Genomic DNA, 18867 nt, shown 5'->3' on the forward strand with positions numbered 1-18867 from the left:
TGAGTTGACCAATGCCGAAGGAAGCTATGCGAAGGGAAACAAGGGGCGTCAGGTCCGAGCTCTCTGTATGTTTCTGTTGTCCCCTTTGTCTGGACCTAGCCACCGGAGTCACGTAGCAGCACCGAGTAGGAGTATAGGTCGTAACGAAGGTTAACAGGGGAATGAATGACGTCGTGATGCTTACCCGTGGCCTGATTTAGCAGCTCAGACGTGTTGATTGCAGACTAAGCACTGGGTTTTGGCAACAGTTCTGATACACAAACAGATCAGTACTGTAATGAATGAAGTAGAGCTACTCAAGGTATGGCAAGATGGGGTGTGGGAGCTACAGAGGACAACATATTATGTCGTAGGAAGTCGCGACGGTAGTGGTAAACCAGCCATGCTGACTCGGAGGGAGACACAAGTGAGACGGGTGGAGGGGAGGTGGGGATTGATGTACAGAAAAGTAGCTGGGCGATCATACACTCACGAAAAGAGATGAAGCGAGCGAGTGAGCAAGCGAGGATGAATATGGGCCGATATACCTCGAATCGTTATTTAGGCGGTGAGAGGCAGGCGTGACTTGGAGTCGGAGAGCGCTATCGTGGAGGATAAATTCATGATTGAGCTTGGGCCTGATACGAACGATACGAGGTGTTGTGAGGGTGAATCACGGTATGAGCGACAACATACCTCTTCTTAATCGCACTATCAGACTTGGCAATGGAACCCGACTGTGTATCGATCGCGCAATATCGTGTGAAGTTTTACTGAGGTTATGAATACAAAGGCAGCAGCTACAATATCATTGCATCTCCCAATCAATTGCATCAACAAATCTCGCCTTCTCGCTACCACGCGTCTTGTCTCGCTTTGCCACCCGAAATCAATAAACGTGAGCCTGATTACCAGTGGTAGGTACAAGCCAGCCTGATAACCCTTTGTCGGTCAAACGGTCAATGTTCTTCTTCTCCCACGTGCGAGTTCGATTTTCCGAGCACGTCATTACATTGTGTCCTATGAAGTAGTAAGCATCGTATAATACACATCTTCTCATTCGCCTCTTCTACTATTCTGACAAGCAACGAGCACTTCTTGCATAGACAAGATGAGAGCATACATTTACGACGATATCCCGTGAGTGCCCCCTCTTCAACCTAGACCTGTAGCATCGCTTTCGCCTCGTCTCGCATCTCGGGAGAATCGCTGACATTTCCTTCCGGACTTTTCAGCGGCGATCAACGTCTCCCCCACGATTCAGGATCTTCAATCTCAGAATCTACGCTTCAACAGCTCGGTGTGATTTACAAACGCATCCCAATCGAGGGCGATCACAAGAACAAAGAATGGGAGAAGGACATTGACGTTTTCGCAAAAGAGAGAGGGTACAAGAACGTGAGTTGTAATTTGATATCGAGCTCGGTCCGGTCGTCGTTCGTCCAGGAGTGTATATAGTCAGAAGGTTGAGGAAAGGGGAGGCAGGTGGGAGGGGGGTGGATTGCTACCGGGCGCGGGTGCTCGATTGGAAAGCAGGGGAATAGCTCATGTTGTTCATTATCGTAGCGAGATCAAATCACCGTGACACCAGCTGGATTGGGAGATGCCTACGAGACCAAGATCAAATCGTTCTTCGACGAGTGAGTCACCGTCCTACCTCTACCCAAGTCTTCTTTCCACCGTCAGACCTTGCCCAAGTGGTCCTATGGCTCCAGGGAGTCTCATCATCGCACCACGTCGTCACCCTTCGCCGGAACACCGTATCTTTACGTCATTTCTTCACCACATGGATGACTGATGACTTATAACCGTTATAGACACTTGCACGAAGACGAAGAGATCCGATATATCCTTGACGGATCGGGATACTTTGATATCCGAGGTATGTCCTTTAGTCAGTTATTCCACAACGCTCTCTTAGAACGTGATCATACTGACATTCCTGATTGGGGGTGTTTTTCAGGCGAAGGAGCAACATACAATGATAGATGGATCAGGATTGCTCTGGATAAAGGAGATTTGATCGTCCTTCCTGCTGGGTGAGTAGGCTATGAGAATTGCAGCGAAGCGGATACGATCTTCAGCAAAGGAAAGACTCAGAGCTGATGATTAACGGCCGTGCCTCGCTTCGCTCGTTTGCAGGATATATCATCGATTCACTGTAGACTCCGCCAACACCATCACAGCATTGCGATTGTTCCAGGACGAACCGAAATGGACACCTTACTCAAGAGCTGATAAAGAGACGGATGAAAGACCGGCCCGAGCGACATATCTCGATCAGGTGAAAAGTGCAGTTGGTCTGACCGCTTAGAGCGGCGGGCGGGGAAGCGAAGATGTTGATGATGTTGGGGGTCGTAGAGAATAATGAGCAGAAATGTAATGTATCATAGTCACATATACTTGCGGCGATGATCACCATCACACTGTCCAAGAAGTTCGACTGTGGTTACACAAGTGAATGGTGCTAATGCATGAGAAGAATATGCGCGACTTATGTGTATTATACTCAAACCTTCGGCTCGCTATTCCCCACGTCCCCACCCTGGTTCCCATGTCCTTCCTGCACGAGTCTAGTCCATGCAGTCAAATCTACTTATCTATACCTCTGGTCTATTCCACTACTCGCTCTCGTACTCCGCATGCTCCAAATGCATTTACCCCGCATTACTCCTTTGTCTCGCTTGAATGTCGTTCCGATGTCGTAATTTCTCTACTCGTTCCTTCCTCCCAACCATCTCCCAACTCCCTCGTAACAAGCAATCATCAATCCACAAGCCGGCGCGACTTTACCACACCTGGCGCTCAAACCAGCAAACAACGCTGCCCCACCTTCCGTCTTGATAACATGCAATGCAAGTGGGATTGTCGCCGCTCGAGGGGTCGTACATCCTGGAGAAGGGTTGAACACCTGTCTCCGAGTTTTGAGCACGTCAAATGGCTGAGTGACGATGGCGGCGAACGTTCCGGAGATGAAGCCGGATAAGAAAGAGGTTGTTATTGGTGTCAAGGGAGGAAGTGGGGAAGAAGGGGAAGTGAACAGAGATTTGAGAAGTTCAAAGTTGGCCCAGTAGATGCCTAGAATGGCGGAGGGATGCGTCAGATTCACAAGACGTGGATTATTGTTGTTGTAATGCTACTCACCGGAAAAGGGCACATCTCGCCATAATGTTGGGCCGAGACCTCGCCATAGAATAGTCAATCCCTCGCCCTTGACCAGGTTGGACATATCTCGAACAGTACTGGCATATGTCGGCGTTCCTCGCTCGACTGCAATCGAGAATTTGGATCAGCTTCGCCGTAAGAAACGATTCGACTTCGGGACAGCTGAACGTGCATGGGGCAATGAGCACTCACCTGATGGCAACGCTTGCAGTCTAGTCCTGAACATCTCTATCGGACTGATGATCGATGCACTCAGCGTCCTCGCCATAGATCCAGCGATCAACGGTGCCGGTGTCAATGAAGCGGTGATGGAAGGTGATGTTGAGACTGCCGAAGAGGATGTAGTGAGTCGATTGAGTGATGAGGCGTTGCGTGCTGGATCGTTTGATCCGGTGAATATAGGAGAGATAATCGTCAAGAGATGTTCGTAGCCTAGCATGTAGATTGCAGACGAAGGTATTCCCATTGTACTGCGAGAGCAGTGATCAGCGATGTGACCGTTGGAAAGACAATCAAGAGTGCGATGGTCACTCACATGGCCGTACCGACACCTTTCCATAAACCTTTCACGCCTGTTTCTCGTCTCACGGCTGCCACCTCTGTCCAAAATCCACTGCTCAACTTGCGTATTTGTTCCGGTACATGCAATTGAGTCTGCTGTGCGCCAGCAGGGAGAGTCAACACAGCGGCTCCCCCACCTCCACCATGACTAGCACCACCTCCTAGACCTCTTGCCAAAGCTTGATCGAAAGATAACGGCTCTCCCCATATTCCAGCCCATTTAGACGGATTCAAACATCCATTGGGAGCAGAGACAGGCGCGACAGCTGGTCGAAGAGCCGAGAAAGAAAGTGCTTGGGGAGGGAGACGTGAGGGGGGTTGGGATATTTGTGCGGTAGTGCTGGCACACGAAAGGGGGTTGGTCGACGATTTTGATGTTGACTGAGCCGTAAGAAGGGTGGTCTGACAACAATCTGACGAAGATCCTTTTGCCACCGTCGTGCCGAGAGGTGGTATATCCGATCGTGGGTGCGGTGGGACAGTTTGCAGTCTCGTTTTCAGTACGTCAAAGGGTGTCACTGCGAAGCATAGCGCAAAAATAAAGACCTAGTAGTTAGCCAACTTGCCACCGACTAATCCTCCACTTTTGCACCAAGTTAAGCGAAGACTGAACTACTCACTGAGTAAAGATGTGGCCAAAGCACCTGTCATAGCCGCAACAGCTTTCGCACCGAACGGTCCTATTCTCCCTTCATCCTGTGTTGCACTGGGAGTAGAAGGACCTGCTTCTGGCCATTCGTATTCCTCCCCATCGATCTGGTGATGATGTGATCGAGCAGAACGGGGTAATGGTAGATCATCGGCATCGGGAAGTAAGGGGATAGTGAAATCGGGATGGGTATGAGTAGTGGACGATGTAGACCTCATCGCGCGTTACTCTCCGTCTTGTTGAGAGGTGACGGGATGATGAATGAGGAATATCTTGGTAGAGACGGAAAGTCAAAATCGTATAATCAGATAAAGTTGTTCAAAAATCAAGTTGGTCGGTAGTCGATGTTCGGTCGTTGTCCGTATTTTGTGGTGTTGCAGTGACGCTGATCATCCCTATCGGCCGTCAACGGCATTACCAGCTTATACCATGACGTGGCATTCAGTGCTGTGCAGCAGAGTGATAAGGATTCCCCCATCTTTGAGTGGAGTGGTCCCCTTCCGCGCCACATTCTGTTTTCCGATTCAGGCATTTCTTTCGTAGCTTTTCAGTTCAGTTTTCCCTGGTTTTCTCATTCCACACACACACATCAACTTACACACCACGTTCATCATCATCCACCCCCCCCCTTTTACCCTTCCATTGTCATCAACTCATCGAATCTATCACCATCGAACTCATCAATCAATCAACATCGATACACGTATCAATCCATCCACTCACTCACTTCTTGATTCACTTCACATTCTACATACTTGCTTGATCGGATTCCCGTATACATACCGACTAGAGAGGAAGAGAATATCGATTGGAAGGTGATTCGACGCGACTTGAGACTCTCGTCATCAACAACATTACATCCACCCATCCATTCCATCCACCATATACAATGTCAACTTCAACATACTCCCTTCGACCTCGCGAACCACTATCTACTCTCCCTATCACCCGGTTCTTACCACACGTCTCAACACTCCCTTCACCGATCAGTCTGCCATCAAAACGCGCTCCGTCAACGTTTGATTCCACACCCAGATCACCAGGTGGCAAAGCGCGAAAAGTGTCGAGGACAGAGAAAGATGGGAGTGAGACGGTTCGCAAAGCGAGAATAGCGCAGAGAGAAACCGAGTCAGAAGCGTCTGGGAGTACGAGCGCAAGTGCGAGTGGAAGTGGGAGTCCTGTGCGAGTGACACCTAAAGTGAAGAGGGTGTTGGAGAGGGATGATTTAGGAACGGGTAAGAGTCCTGCTAGAAGATTGTTCTCAGAAGATGAGAGACCAATAAGGTGAGCACACATACCCTCTACTGTGCATCCGGGATATAAGCTGATCGTGCGTCTTTGTGTGTTATAGTGGAATTCGAGGCGCGATTGCCACTCCACCTAGCAACAAAACACATCGTGGTCTTGCACCCTCTCCCCCCATTTCCGATTCCCCCTCACGACGAAACATCACCGCCGATCCTAACTCGCCATTCTTTGTTGCTGAACCTACATCCGAAGCGAGTCATGATCCGAATGTCGACGTTCACGATCCAGGCTTTGTCGTCTTGCCCGATACCAATCTTCCCACGTCTATCAGCAATGTTCTTCGTACACCACGATCACGTCGTACGGCTACCGCACCCATCGTTTCTCGAGAAGCGTCAATTGTCGTTTCAGCACCTTCATCACCCTCTTCCTCACGCACTACATTGGCCGATCTTGAAAACCAAGAGAACATCCCTCCTCAGCCCTTGTCTACCCACTCAACACCGTCGAAATACACAACTTCCTCTACAACGACATATACCGACGACGAAGTGGATCGATATCTCTCTGCTCCAAGCACATCTACATCTACTTCAGCTTCATGCTCAGGCTCCGGGACACGACGAAGAGAGAGAAGCAAGTTGATGAACGAGGTGTTGATCCTTCGTGGTGAAGTTGGTTTGAGCAAGGAGGACGATATGGTTCAAGTCGAGGAACTGACTCCGGGACGTAAAGTGATGAATGGCGAGAAGGGAAAAGCGAGGGAGGCTTTGTCTATGGAAGTTGATCTGATATAATATAATATAATATAATAGTTATGCTCATTCTTGAAGCTTGAAACTTGGAATTTGGATTGCTATACGTTCTTGTGATTTTACCTTTACATTTTTTGCCTCTTGTTTAATAATATAATACGTTGTGATATTTGTACTTTCACACAATCATGTAGTATCGTACTGCTGCGGAAGCTGAGCCCGCCTTTTCATGGAAAGTAGGTACAAGTAGATAGTGCCTCTGTGCATAGATGTATGTTGCTTGATCATGTACAGAACCGTTCAGCGTAATTTCGACGAGAAAAGGTTCCCACATGACTGGTTGGGATATAGCCCTCAATGGTGTCCAGTCCGACTCCGCGAGGAATGAAAGGTGACAGCAGTACGCCAGTGCTATGTATTGTGGCTGTAAGGTACAGAGTTGCATCCACTATGCATCTCAATTCAACCCTTCTAAGAAAGCTATCAGCTGTTCCAAAATCATCTTTTGTACGTTCGGCTCCTCTTCTTCTCCTTCGTCCTCGGGCTCGTCCCCAACATTGTTCTTGAATTCTACATATTGGATCGTTCACATCAGTAAGATGTCTTGGCCTTATTTGGCATCTGGACTTACCTGTCAGAACGGCGATGACGTCTCTGAAAGACTGGTCTTTCCTTGAAAGTAGGAGTCGAGCATGTGTCATTGCCTGCAATTCAGTCGTCTTGTCAGAACACTGCAGACTGAAGCTCCGTGCGATGAATACGACTTACCCCATCATCTTCCATACACACCCATGCCAGGACGTAATCTGCATTTTGCAACGAAGAAAGTCCTGCATCCATTCGTCTTAGATACCACTCCGTCTCTTCGATATCTGTCACTTCCTCTCGATTCGCTTTCATCACCTAGCGTAGTACAATCACGATCAGTTTCGTTTCCGTAAACCACCGCGCATTCAATGAGCTGGAGAACTCACCTTCCTCTCCATTGCGATCTCTCGATTGACAGCACGTAATCGCCCTTCAGCAGCTTCTCGCATCTCGAGCAATCTGTCCACTTTCTCATAGTTCGCCTCGACAAACTTCGCTATCAATCTGATTCGTGGTGGTGTGTCTGATCCGAGATTGGTGAACAAGCTGACCAGGATGCCGAGCAGGTGTTCTTCATCCTCGAAAGTGGATGTCGCTCCAAGCTTCTTCTTCTTGCCCTCGGCCTACGTGTAGATGTGAGCAGATATGTACAATGAAGTGACTGATGGGACTGACCTTTCCCATGAACGCGGAGAAGAATGTCTTCAAACCCAAGACTTCAACAAACTTCTCGCAATTCTCCGAACCATCCTCTGTCTGCAAAGCATAATCGAGCACTTTGATCGCTCTCGTCTTCGCAAGCAATTTCTCCCTGACAAATAGGATGACTGTCAACCATGCTTCGAATACAAGGTATCATACTCCACCCACCTCATCATCAGAACCATCAACTCTACACCCTCTGCCTCGCCAAACAGCTTCTTCATTTCCGGTTGAGCCAAACATGAGCATACGCAATCGAAGACATTCTCCATGAATTCGACCTCTTCGCTATCTCCTGGATCCTTCTTGCGGTATTGCTGGAGTAGAAAAGTATATCATCAGACATTGGGCATTGGACAGAGACGAGTTTTTATAACTCACAGACAACACCTGCAGCAACGCGTCCATTCCTTCTAGCTCTGCCACCTTCATCACGATCTCTCGACTATCCTGCAGCAGAATGGCGAGAATCTCACTAGCATATTGTTTGTTACTGTCGTACTCCTTCTTGAGCACGCGTTGGATGAGCCAAGGTAACAGAGTAGTTTCGAAGACTATCTGTTCGGCAAGAGGTGGCATGAAAGACAGGAGGTTCTCAAAGACGCCGAGGATGTGGAAGACGCCTTGTCGATCAGTATCTTCGGCTTCGTCCAATCGCGACAAGTTGGAGACCAATAAGTCGAGAATTGAGTTGTTCAGCTGCAATTTCAAAGTAGCAGTGTCAGCATTCCGGTCGACAATCGCGGCGAAGGGAATAGTACTCACGAGTTCATCTATAAATTCTCCCATAGCCAATCTGGTCTTACTTGCCATTCCACCTGAACTACCTTCCCCTTCCTCCTCTGCAAGATCATCGACTTCGGCGCCGACATCCTCGTCCGTCAATTCTTGAACTACCTCAATGACGTCTATGGCGATATCGGTGTTCTCGTGACTGAGTAGATTGGTCAAGAGGGCTACGACACCTGATTTGACCAGTTCGGGATAAAAGAGAGGAGGGTTCTGAGTGAGGGGTAGGAATTGTTTGAGAGCAGAATCGAGATCCGACTCAGAGTCTATGAATCTATCAAGAACAGATGACGACGTTAGGGACGACGGGGATATGGGATGGGATGATAGGGTAAATTGACGAAGCTCACTTTGATGGGTCGTCCGGGAATTTCCCTCTTTGCTCAGCGTTCTTGATCACGATTCGCTCGAATTTGCCCAATTGTCTTCTGAGTGCTGGGAGGTCAAGTGTAGGTCCATCTTCCTCATCTCCAGCTTTATCAAAGATGTCCAATATTTGCTGTACAAATCAAAAACCAGGTTAACACGACGTCCGGTTGTTGTTTTATTGTTATAGGATAAACAAAGAAGCAAGACTTACATTTTGTTCATTGTTGAGACCACCACCAAAGAATCTCCCTTCATCATCGTCTTCACCGTCCTCGACATCCCGATCAGCTATCCCATTGAATCTAATCAGCAAGTAATCATAGGACGGTCCAAATTTACGCGTCAAGACTCACCTTGCGCATATCCATCTTCGTCCTCTTCTTCGACGGTCGCGGCTCGAGCTTTCCCCTTACCGTTGGTAGGAGGTAGCGGGGCGGGGGCAGCGGGTTCTGCTTCAGCTTGTTTGTACTTCTTCAACATCTCTGAGCAGGTTGATTCGTATATCAGCTCGAGCGGCAAGATATCTATAGCTTGCTGTTGCCGTTCACTCACCCGGTGCTGGCATGTCGGGGAACTTGCGTTTTTGCCCTGCCGAAGCTGGCAGAGCGGGGAGCTTGAACATCTTGTTGACGTCCATTTTGGTTGTATCGATTATGAAAGTGGAGGACTGACTACCACTTGAGGAAACTCAGTGAGGTATGCTTGTGTCTATGGAAAGAAAACGATAGAAAGACGATTTGTTTTTTGTTACAAGCGTGTTGTGCAAGTCCCTTCGTTGAAGGTTGCTGCTCCGTAACAAAAAGTGATGACATCGAAGTTTAATGTGAGAGTTATGATGACCCGTTGTGCTCGTTCGTTGACATGACGTCCGACTTCTGACCTCTTGTTATCTCCTTACCATAAGAGATAGAAGTAATTCGTCGTGACCGATTCACACAATGTTCCCAGTACCTCAACATCTCCCTCGTACAGGCGGAGAACATATTTCTTCGTCTTTATCGACTGGAGGCGGAGATTCGGTTCTCGATCTCTTACAACCTCTTCTTGGTGAACCCTCATCCACCCACTCTGGCCCGTCTGGATCCGGGACATCGTTCTATGCAAGTCAAGTAAGGGATGTACGAGAAGGTTTAGAGAAAGCCGTCACAGATAACAAGGTAGGTCTCTATCTCCTCGTTATAAAGTCAAAGGATTAAGCTGATCCGTCCTATACATCATGTAGACTCGAAGTCACGAACTTCTCATTTCCAACTTTCCATCAGTATCATCACATATCCAATTAGGCACTACACTCCGAACCGAGTTCACAGAAGTCCAATCTCGGTTATCCTCGTTGGAAAAAGAGATAGATCCATCAGATCCATCGGTGAGCCAATGAAACTTCCGTACTCTTGGTTCATCGCTAACGATCCCTTTATCTGATAGACATCGTTCCTTCCTTCCCTCATATCGCTCTTAAATAGACATTTCACTGCCTCCTCGAATCGGACGAGTGCTCATAATCATGTGAGATCACTAAAGGCTCTTGCAAGATATGCAGAAAAGTTAAGGAAGCTGGAAGAGGCCGTTTGGTCGGGAAGAGGCGCGGACGAATGGGTTTTGAACGAAGTGAAGGGAGAGAGTGGATTTGAGGTGGATGATGGACGAGAAGCACTGGAGGGTACGAAGATCATGGCAGCTATACAAGTGAGTCAATGTGCTTCTGTTAAGCTCACTGCCATCATGTGACTCAGCTAATCTTTGATATCGATTGTAGACCAAAGAAGGATTGTTGAAATCGATGATAGTGGAACAGCTCACAGAAGGATTCAATAAAGCGATCTCTATATCGACTCCTACCGATGGACAGCATGGTGCGACGCTCAGTGTCCAACCTCAAATCACCCTGCAAAAGCCTCGAAGTAAGTCGGTCCATTCTTCATATTGAGTCATGAGACGAGCCCTAACGACAATTTTAGTATCCCGACCCACGTACCTCTCTTCGCCCACTATTGCTTCTCCGTACCCCGTCTCGGACATTTACGCCGCTCTCTCACATTTGTCCCTCCTGGAGGGTCAACTCAACTCGTTACGCACACGCATATTGAAGGATATCATCAACCCATTGGTCACCTCCAAATGGAAGGCCGAGTACACGACGGCGGACGGTTTATCACTCGTGCGACTGGAACCTATATCAGCTCAAACTCCTTTTGAGACTCTCGGCGGTGTCTCCGCCTTTCTCAACTATGTTTCAACAACAGTCTTCCCATCTAGTTCTGCAACAATACCTGAGCGAGATAGTTTTCTCGCGGATATCTGTACCGGAACGTTCCAAGCTACTTTGGATGTCCTTCTCTTACCATCCATGCCGACTCAACTCTCCGCCAGACAACCATATTTGCAAGTCCTGGAGAAAGCTGTCGAAGTGGAGAAGTCTTTCTCCCCGCCAACTCGTCTGCTCGAGCCGTTCTTCGATTCCGAAGCTGGACCGATATGGGCGCAGCAGAGGAGGTTCGCTCTGGCAGACGATACGAGGAAAGTGGTACTGTCAGGCTGGGGAGGTTGGGAAGCGGAGGAAAAAGAACGAACGTCCGAGGTGGTTGTGCTGGTGGAAGTTGAAGTGGAAGCTCAAGCTGGCGATGTGCAAATGGAAGGAGATGACGGATTCGGGTGGGGCTTTGAGGAAGAGGAGAAGGCAAAGCGAGCAAGCGAAGTGGAGGATCAACCGTCAACGGGAGGAGATGCGGATGTCACCATGCGGGAGGACGATGGCTGGGGATTTGAAGGGTCTGCAACTGCCGGGCCGTCCAAATCTGCGTCTCCTGTGAAGGTGAAAAAACAACCGGACCAAAACGCTGAACCAGAGGAGGATGGGTGGGACTTGGACCCTGTTGTGCCGGCTGCCGAACCTGCGAAGCCACCATCACCGGTCAAACCGATCAAACCTGCTCGAGAGGCGAAACGATTAGGCAAGAAAGTTGCCAAAGCTCGACATACGGACGACGATGATCCTTGGGGATCGGCCAGTGACTCAAACTTTGAGAGTCCGGGCTCAAGCGTTCTTGGTACCGAAAATGGACATGGTGAAACACCTGCTGTGATACCGAATACTTCTTCAGAAGAAACTGGTCCGACTATTGAAGAAGGTTGGGGATGGGACGAAGAACAGAAGGCAGAACCGGTGTTAGCACCTACAGAGCCAGAACCACCGGCACCTGCCAAGAAGACGAAGAGAACAGAATTGCGCGAGGAAATACGGACCGTGAAGGAGATATCCTTGGTTTCGAAAGCTTGCCAGAGTATTCTTGACCTGGCGAAAATTGTACTGTCCGAGATACAAGAATTGCATACATCTTCGTGAGTTGATGAGCTCTTGAAGACCTCAGATAGCGACTAACAATCCGTTTCATAGATATACATCGCCATCATTCAGCACGACCTCGATTACTCCGATACTCCAACAAGCCTTATCAGAAATCTTCACTCTCTATCGAGCAATTCTGCCCACCCATTTTTCCAAACAACTGGAAGATGTCCCCAGCTTAGCTATGCAGGCATACAATGACACGCTTCACCTCGCTTCGGAGATTGCGACTTATTCGACAGACATGGAAGACGACTGCCAACGGTTGAAAGCGTTAGGCGAGAACATATTTGAGACGCAGCTTGAATACCAACGACGAGGTATCATGGAGGTCTTAGACGAGTTAAGTCGACTTGAAGGGACCGGAGATGAGAAGACGTTTAGACAGTGTGAAAGAGGAATACAGGGATTGGTACATAACTTGGAGAGTCTGAGCAGGGTCATCAAGGTGGGTCTTTTCGTACTTCTTCACAAGGTAGCTACAGGCTAACATCTGTCTCACTGCACTCAGCCTGTTCTTCCACGGTCGAAACAGCTCGAGGTTCTTGGTTATCTTGTGACGGCACTCATCGCTCGTATTTCCGATGACATCCTCTCACTAGACGATATCACCGAAGTGGAGTCGAACCGTCTTACAGAGTTGCTTAGACTGGTCTACCCTCTCGAAAACCTCTTTGGCGATGACGGAAGAGGGGGTATTGTCGGCCATGTGAGAGGTTGGCTGAAATTCTGCTACATTTCAGAAGTACTAGTGAGTTGCCGCTCTTGTGCCATCGGATCTGGGACAGCTTAACCTGATGATGCCTTTCTCGATGATAGCAAGCCAACCTTGTCGACATCACCTACTTGCTAGACCAAGGTGCTCTGGTTGACTTTACCGTACCTGAGCTTACGAGTCTGGTTCGAGCATTATTTGCGAGCAGTGAGAAGCGGGATGGCGTGATCGAGAGGATTGAGAGGGAAGGGACTGGTGCTATTGCGCCCGTCTCGGAGGTCAGCGGAGTATAAGATGTCTCTGAGAGATGGGAGGGGCTCATTCACTGGCAGAGTGTTTGAGCTTATCAGTCAGCTTGTCATATGCATGTTCATATACAGTACGAGTATCGTCGCTGTCACGGCTATCTAACTGTCTTCCTTGCCAGGAGGCCAAGACGGTTATCAGCAGTTGGTCGTAAGCAGATTTTACCGAAAGTGGCAATTTGTCAGCTGTTTGGTTACGTTGTCATGCATGTTTGGGGGACCAGGTAAACCCGTCATTTCTCATATCTCATCATCATCATTATTACACCCTTCGTATATACATCAAAGGGGATCCTCCTCTTTGATAGACTACTGACATTATCAGTCAACCGCTACGTTTCATCACCCTTATCTTCAACCTCCATCGCAAGCATGTCGAAGCCGAAGCCTGGATTAGGCAAGGGGATCGTTCGAACTCTTGCGGTCGCTCAACACCCGACCAGCAGTTCGGGAGCGTTAACACTCGCTCCTGTCGTCAGTCAATATGGTTATTCGACCTCTTCGTCGGCTGCAGCGACATCGGCAGGGTCTGGTTCTGGGATCGGTGGATCGAGCAAACATCATTTTCCGACAACAACGGCCGGTTATGCGAACGGGTGGCCATTATCGCACCTCTCTCTGATCCCGACATGGGATCAGAACGACATTGTTCTCTCTTACAATCGACACTCCGGTAACAGTAGTAGTAGTAGTAGACTTCGAACATCGTTGAAGAGCGGGAACGGTCCGAATCATGTTCATGCTCGACGATATTCAACGACATCCATCTCACCTTCCGCCTTTCTCACACCGTCTTTACCGCCATCATTATTCGGATTCACCTCGGACAGATCACCATCGCATTTCTACCATCCTACTCCTGCTCAATCAAGTTTGGATGCTCTTCTCGCTGCATTGGAGATGGGGAGTGGGAATGGGACTGGGAGAATGGAGATCCCTGATCCTCCTCCACCGTCGCCTTCGCCTCCACTGCCTTTGACGGCTAGATCAAGTCATCAACAACAAGCTATGAAACCTCGTCCTTCTGAAACGCATAGCGTTCTCTCTCCTGCCCCCTTGACAACCACAGATATCGGTAATAATTCCACCAACTCGTCTGTCTCATTTTCTTCGACACATTATCTATCACTTCACACTACATCGTCGACGAATCACACAGCTTCTACTGATACCAACGGTGATATCACCACTCCTGCTTATTCTTCCAGTCTGATATTCCATCTTGGAGCTTCTGGTCTTCCGAAAGAAAGACTTCCATCTCCTCCTCCATCGAGATCCAGACCACCTACACCGCCTCGTCAACGTTCTTTCCCATTACCAGAAGTGACGCCTCCGACGCAACTCCGCTCCATATCAGTTGGCGAAGATGCGTATTTCACCCGTTTAGACGGGATGTGCATCGCTGATGGGGTAGGAGGCTGGGCAAGGTCTGGGAAAGGTGGGGCAGATGCTGGGAGATGGAGTAGGTTGTTGACTCATTTCTGCGAAGAAGAAGTCGGAGATTGGTGGGCTGGAAGAGAAGTGTATCTCGTCAGTCAGAAAGAAAAAGAGAGAACGAGGAGGAGGACACAGGATTCTGGTACTGCTGCTAGTAGCAGTAGTAATGGAAAAGAAAAGGAATGGGCGAAAGAAGCTTGGAAAAAGGGAAAAGGGGAAGAAGGTGATGGTAAAGAGAGAAGACCGTTGGATCCTGTCGAAATCATGCAGAGGGGTTATGAAAAGTGTCTGGCCTGTGTGACCGCCGAGGTGAGTTGACGGGCCCCGAACAACAATACTGGTGAATCAACTGACAACGACGACTTTACAGGGGATTCACGGGTCTTCGACTTGTCTTTTGGCACTGTTACATCACTCGACATTACATATCGCCAATCTGGGTGATTGTTGTTTACTCCTCATCCGTAGCGGAGAAGTCGTATTCCGAACTTCGGAGATGCAACATGCCTTCAACTTTCCCCTGCAGGTGAGTCACTTGGTCGAATCTCTTGCCTTCGCTATCCTAGGGATGGACCAGATCGTACTGACTCTGTGTCTCCGTGGATAGGTTGGGACACATAGTCGCGACGAACCGATGAAAGATGCTATGCGGTTCGACGTGGGCGTGAAAAAGGGTGATATAGTGATTGTAGGCAGCGACGGTCTCATGGACAATCTGGTAAGTCTCTTCGCCCGTGGAACGCGAAGAACAGAAAATGTGATTGATAAAGTCCCCCCTTGTGCAGTTTGACGAAGACATACTCGATACACTCGCACAATTCTCTTCTCCATCTTCATCTTCTTCGTTCCCTCCCTTCTCACCACAACACGTCTCGGAAGCACTTTGTCGCCGAGCTCGTTCCGTTTCCGAGCTGGTCACTGCTACTACGCCATTCATGTGCAAAGCGATTGAAGAAGGAATCGATTTTGTAGGTGGGAAGAAAGATGACATATCAGTGTTGGTGGGTGTGATTGGAGATCGAGTGATTAGTCCTTCTTCTTCAGATCAAGAGGGGCAAGGAGAAAGAGGAGGGTTGGCATTACATACTTAGATCGACAATAAGAACGACACAGATCGGACAAGGACAAGTGATCGGAATGGGATGGCGCGACCACACGTATGATCATGTAAAGACAAGACTCTAAGAAGACTTATGGGAAGATTTTAGGCATTGTTTGTATTTTATTCTTGTGGTAAGTTACACGTTGTACGGTTGATATAGCTTTCTCTACAAAGCCATTGTAGCAGCATGTTGTGATGTGATGTAACCTGACGACCTTCAATATGCTCAGACACAAGTAACATTGATAAATACTACAAACGTATCATCTCGGTACAGTATACACTTCTGACAATGACCTGACTTCCCCATCGCTTACGCGCGAGGAGTTCACCCCGCTTATAGCTTATGCAGAGCCTTCTTAGTCTTGTCATCAACGAACTGACTCTCAGTCACTCCTTTACCCATAGCAGCGGTTGACGATCTGTGGAAGAGTTTAGGTCAGCTGATCTTTCTACTCCATTCGAGAAGAGGGAGAGACTCACATTCCACCAGTGACAGTCATCATCAGCGCATCGGCATAGTCGGCTCCGGACCACTACAAAACATTAGAGTAACACATCAGCTTTCCAGATTCGATCAAATGATGCCAACGTATCACTTTACCCACCTTCTGATGAGTCAAGACGTCGCAGCCGATCTCTCGTTCTCGACGCTGAATGAGCTCGACATAGGCTTTCATACCCTCTTGCGAGAACGCTCGAGCGAACGCATCGTTGATATAGGCATTGGAATGAAGACCCGCAAGCTGTACAGACAAAAGTCAGTTTGTTTATTCTCCCCGAATTGGTATGTGAGATGAAGGAGGGTGGACTCACGGTGATGAACTGGAAGACGAAACCTAGTTTACCCAAAGCCCAAACATACTCTTTCATCTCCTTCTCGCCTAAACCCGCTTTCTCCCAATTGAAACTTGGACTCAAGTTGTATGCCAACCAATGTCCTGGGTGAACTTTGTGAACTCCATCTGCGAACTCTTTCGCCTGAGCATAGATTGGAGATTTCGTTTCCATCCAGAGCAGATCTGCGTAGGGGGCGAAGGCGACAGCTCGATTGATGGCGCATTGCGTTCCACCTTGGTATCGGAAGTAACCTTCTCTCGTTCGAGGTGTGTCCCATGACCAATAAGGTTCCGTCTTGAGTCCGTACGATTTTCGAGCGAGTTGCAATGCCGCAGATTTCGAAGCGTGGGCCGTTCCCGCCACTTGTGAGAGGAAATCTTTGATCTTGTTTTCGTTGATACCTTGGGATTTGAGGGCCGCCGCGAGGGTTTGAGGGTAGAGTTGCAAGTTGGCTCGTTTCATCCATTCATCTTCGATATCCTGTAATGCGGACCCGGACTTGCCCTCGAGTTCAGCAGCAATCATCACGTCTACCAAGGGTAAGAGATCAGGGTTGGTGGATCCCAAGATAAACGCGTGGTCTCGCGGATCAATGTTGGTCGTGATGAGTGTGGCAGCTTCGGAATCGGTACGGCAGATGACGAGATTCGTCGTACCCATGATATCGCACTGCAGTCGCATGGCGACAAGTCGGTTGATTTGTTCGGAAATGGGAACGAGGACCTATAACCCATCTCACACTCAGCTCTCACATAGGTACACAGTGCCAGTGTGGGACTCACCTTTCCAGCCATGTGACCGCATTTCTTGGTACCGGGCGCTTGATCTTCGATGTGAATACCGGCAGCTCCAGCTTCGACCATCATTTTTGTCAACTTCATGACAGCGGTGAGACCTGATCGGTTGAAGTAATATGGGTCAGTGTGGGTGTGCAACATTTGAAAAGTCAGACAAACATACCACCATGACCAGTATCAGCATCTGCGACGATAGGTCTGAGGTAATCGATGGGTGGACCGAGCTTCTCGCCGTTCTGAAGAGCAGTGTTTCGGGTCCATCGTTGTTTACGATCATGGAACAGTTGGGCAGTGAAGAGTTGAGCGACTTTGTTCGGGACGGTGTTGGAGGGGTAGTCTGGTAAGGTACTGGGGGTGTCAGCGTCTCGTTACTTTTGCAAATTCGCATAGCCGAGCAGTGAAATGAAGGACTACTGATACGAGAAGAGGAGCATACATGAATTGTACTCTCTCGAGAGCAAAATAGGGACTTTTCACTCACCCGCAAGATCAGGACCAGGCTCAAGAGAACTTGAGGCAGTACTCGAACATTGCCAACCGGAGACATAGACGGTCTCGAGATACTTTGCCATCTGCGTAAGCTGGACCGGGTCGAGACTGTTTCGTGTACATGTCAGTCAGCTTAGTGACCCGTGATTTGATACAGGAAGAGGAAGAGTTATGTTTCACGGCACGGCACAGTACAGAGCAAGATTGATGAGAGATTCTTGGACCACTCACGCTCCATAGGTCATTGTACATCCACCACCTTCACCTCTCGCTTTCGACTCCAAGATCTTGTACATCTTCTTGGCCAAGATATCAGACGGGTACGAAACTTGGATAGTCCCTCGTTTCGAGACTACATCGGATGCGGAGAAAGGTCGGACGGTACGTGAGAATCGGGGGGACTACGGGGTGGTATGAGGAGACGCAGGGTGAGAAGATTATGTGTGTCGAGTTAGCGAGGAGATATGTCGCGGACAGGGAGGAGAGGGACGAAGAAAGAGAGTGCAAGTTATGGAGAGAGGGGTACCAGAGGGAGTTATCAGATATCATGAGCGAGGCAGAAGAAGAGATGAAGACAAGCGGATCAGCCACATCTCGAAGACAAAGCCTGCGAGGACCCCTTCTCCCATCCTACTCACCTTCTGGAAAGCCTCTGTGGCCTTTACTTCATCTTGAAAAGCAGCCTGTTCCGACATTATGCTAGAGTGGTAGTTGATCAAGTAGTAGCGGTAGCAATATCTGATCAGGATAGATAGATAGATAGATATGTATGCAATGTGAATAGCCCATTCATTCATTAGATGTATCTTTATACCTCTCTCTTTATATTTTAAGCTTTCACCCAAACGTCGCCAGTCGTTTCGGTAAAAAGAGATAACCGGCAGAGAGTAGGAGAGAAACAATCAAAAACTATGATGCGGGTTTACTCGGTCCTTAACCTACATACTACATACCAGAACATGCATAGTCGAGTCGAGTCGAGTTGCTGTTGTGCTTGTACTCGTGCTTTGATTAGGGTAGGGTGGACAGAT

General features: G+C 48.7%; 7 protein-coding genes across 7 annotated transcripts; 4 read left to right on the forward strand and 3 right to left on the reverse strand.

Moving 5' to 3' along the window:
- Positions 1 to 1090: 1090 nt before the first annotated feature.
- Positions 1091 to 2293, forward strand: CI109_107374 (1,2-dihydroxy-3-keto-5-methylthiopentene dioxygenase; the record flags this gene model as incomplete). The annotated part of the gene is made up of 6 exons (XM_032005843.1): positions 1091 to 1119; positions 1215 to 1377; positions 1546 to 1619; positions 1797 to 1861; positions 1943 to 2018; positions 2122 to 2293. The coding sequence occupies 6 exons, from the start codon at positions 1091 to 1093 to the stop codon at positions 2291 to 2293; spliced, it is 579 nt and encodes a 192-aa protein (XP_031859850.1).
- A 399-nt stretch (positions 2294 to 2692) lies between these two features.
- On the reverse strand, positions 2693 to 4572 carry CI109_107375 (uncharacterized protein; the record flags this gene model as incomplete). Its single annotated transcript, XM_032005842.1, has 5 exons — positions 2693 to 3057; positions 3124 to 3249; positions 3337 to 3614; positions 3680 to 4223; positions 4326 to 4572. 5 exons carry the CDS (start codon positions 4570 to 4572, stop codon positions 2693 to 2695), a joined length of 1560 nt encoding a protein of 519 aa, XP_031859849.1.
- A 671-nt stretch (positions 4573 to 5243) lies between these two features.
- On the forward strand, positions 5244 to 6399 carry CI109_107376 (uncharacterized protein; the record flags this gene model as incomplete). The annotated part of the gene is made up of 2 exons (XM_032005841.1): positions 5244 to 5638; positions 5706 to 6399. 2 exons carry the CDS (start codon positions 5244 to 5246, stop codon positions 6397 to 6399), a joined length of 1089 nt encoding a protein of 362 aa, XP_031859848.1.
- A 415-nt stretch (positions 6400 to 6814) lies between these two features.
- Positions 6815 to 9442, reverse strand: CI109_107377 (uncharacterized protein; the record flags this gene model as incomplete). Its single annotated transcript, XM_032005840.1, has 12 exons — positions 6815 to 6927; positions 6989 to 7061; positions 7126 to 7260; positions 7332 to 7568; positions 7621 to 7756; positions 7816 to 7964; positions 8029 to 8346; positions 8413 to 8710; positions 8787 to 8935; positions 9017 to 9093; positions 9159 to 9287; positions 9358 to 9442. The coding sequence occupies 12 exons, from the start codon at positions 9440 to 9442 to the stop codon at positions 6815 to 6817; spliced, it is 1899 nt and encodes a 632-aa protein (XP_031859847.1).
- A 301-nt stretch (positions 9443 to 9743) lies between these two features.
- On the forward strand, positions 9744 to 13159 carry CI109_107378 (uncharacterized protein; the record flags this gene model as incomplete). The annotated part of the gene is made up of 8 exons (XM_032005839.1): positions 9744 to 9962; positions 10028 to 10171; positions 10231 to 10491; positions 10562 to 10706; positions 10764 to 12144; positions 12200 to 12599; positions 12663 to 12902; positions 12971 to 13159. 8 exons carry the CDS (start codon positions 9744 to 9746, stop codon positions 13157 to 13159), a joined length of 2979 nt encoding a protein of 992 aa, XP_031859846.1.
- A 384-nt stretch (positions 13160 to 13543) lies between these two features.
- On the forward strand, positions 13544 to 15699 carry CI109_107379 (uncharacterized protein; the record flags this gene model as incomplete). The annotated part of the gene is made up of 4 exons (XM_032005838.1): positions 13544 to 14917; positions 14979 to 15134; positions 15216 to 15326; positions 15394 to 15699. 4 exons carry the CDS (start codon positions 13544 to 13546, stop codon positions 15697 to 15699), a joined length of 1947 nt encoding a protein of 648 aa, XP_031859845.1.
- A 348-nt stretch (positions 15700 to 16047) lies between these two features.
- On the reverse strand, positions 16048 to 18531 carry CI109_107380 (isocitrate lyase; the record flags this gene model as incomplete). Its single annotated transcript, XM_032005837.1, has 9 exons — positions 16048 to 16132; positions 16194 to 16246; positions 16319 to 16456; positions 16527 to 17273; positions 17333 to 17445; positions 17511 to 17684; positions 17829 to 17944; positions 18068 to 18237; positions 18475 to 18531. The coding sequence occupies 9 exons, from the start codon at positions 18529 to 18531 to the stop codon at positions 16048 to 16050; spliced, it is 1653 nt and encodes a 550-aa protein (XP_031859844.1).
- Positions 18532 to 18867: the final 336 nt, after the last annotated feature.

This window comes from Kwoniella shandongensis, chromosome 14 (assembly GCF_008629635.2).
Source record: "Kwoniella shandongensis chromosome 14, complete sequence".
Taxonomy (NCBI): Eukaryota; Fungi; Basidiomycota; class Tremellomycetes; order Tremellales; family Cryptococcaceae; genus Kwoniella; species Kwoniella shandongensis.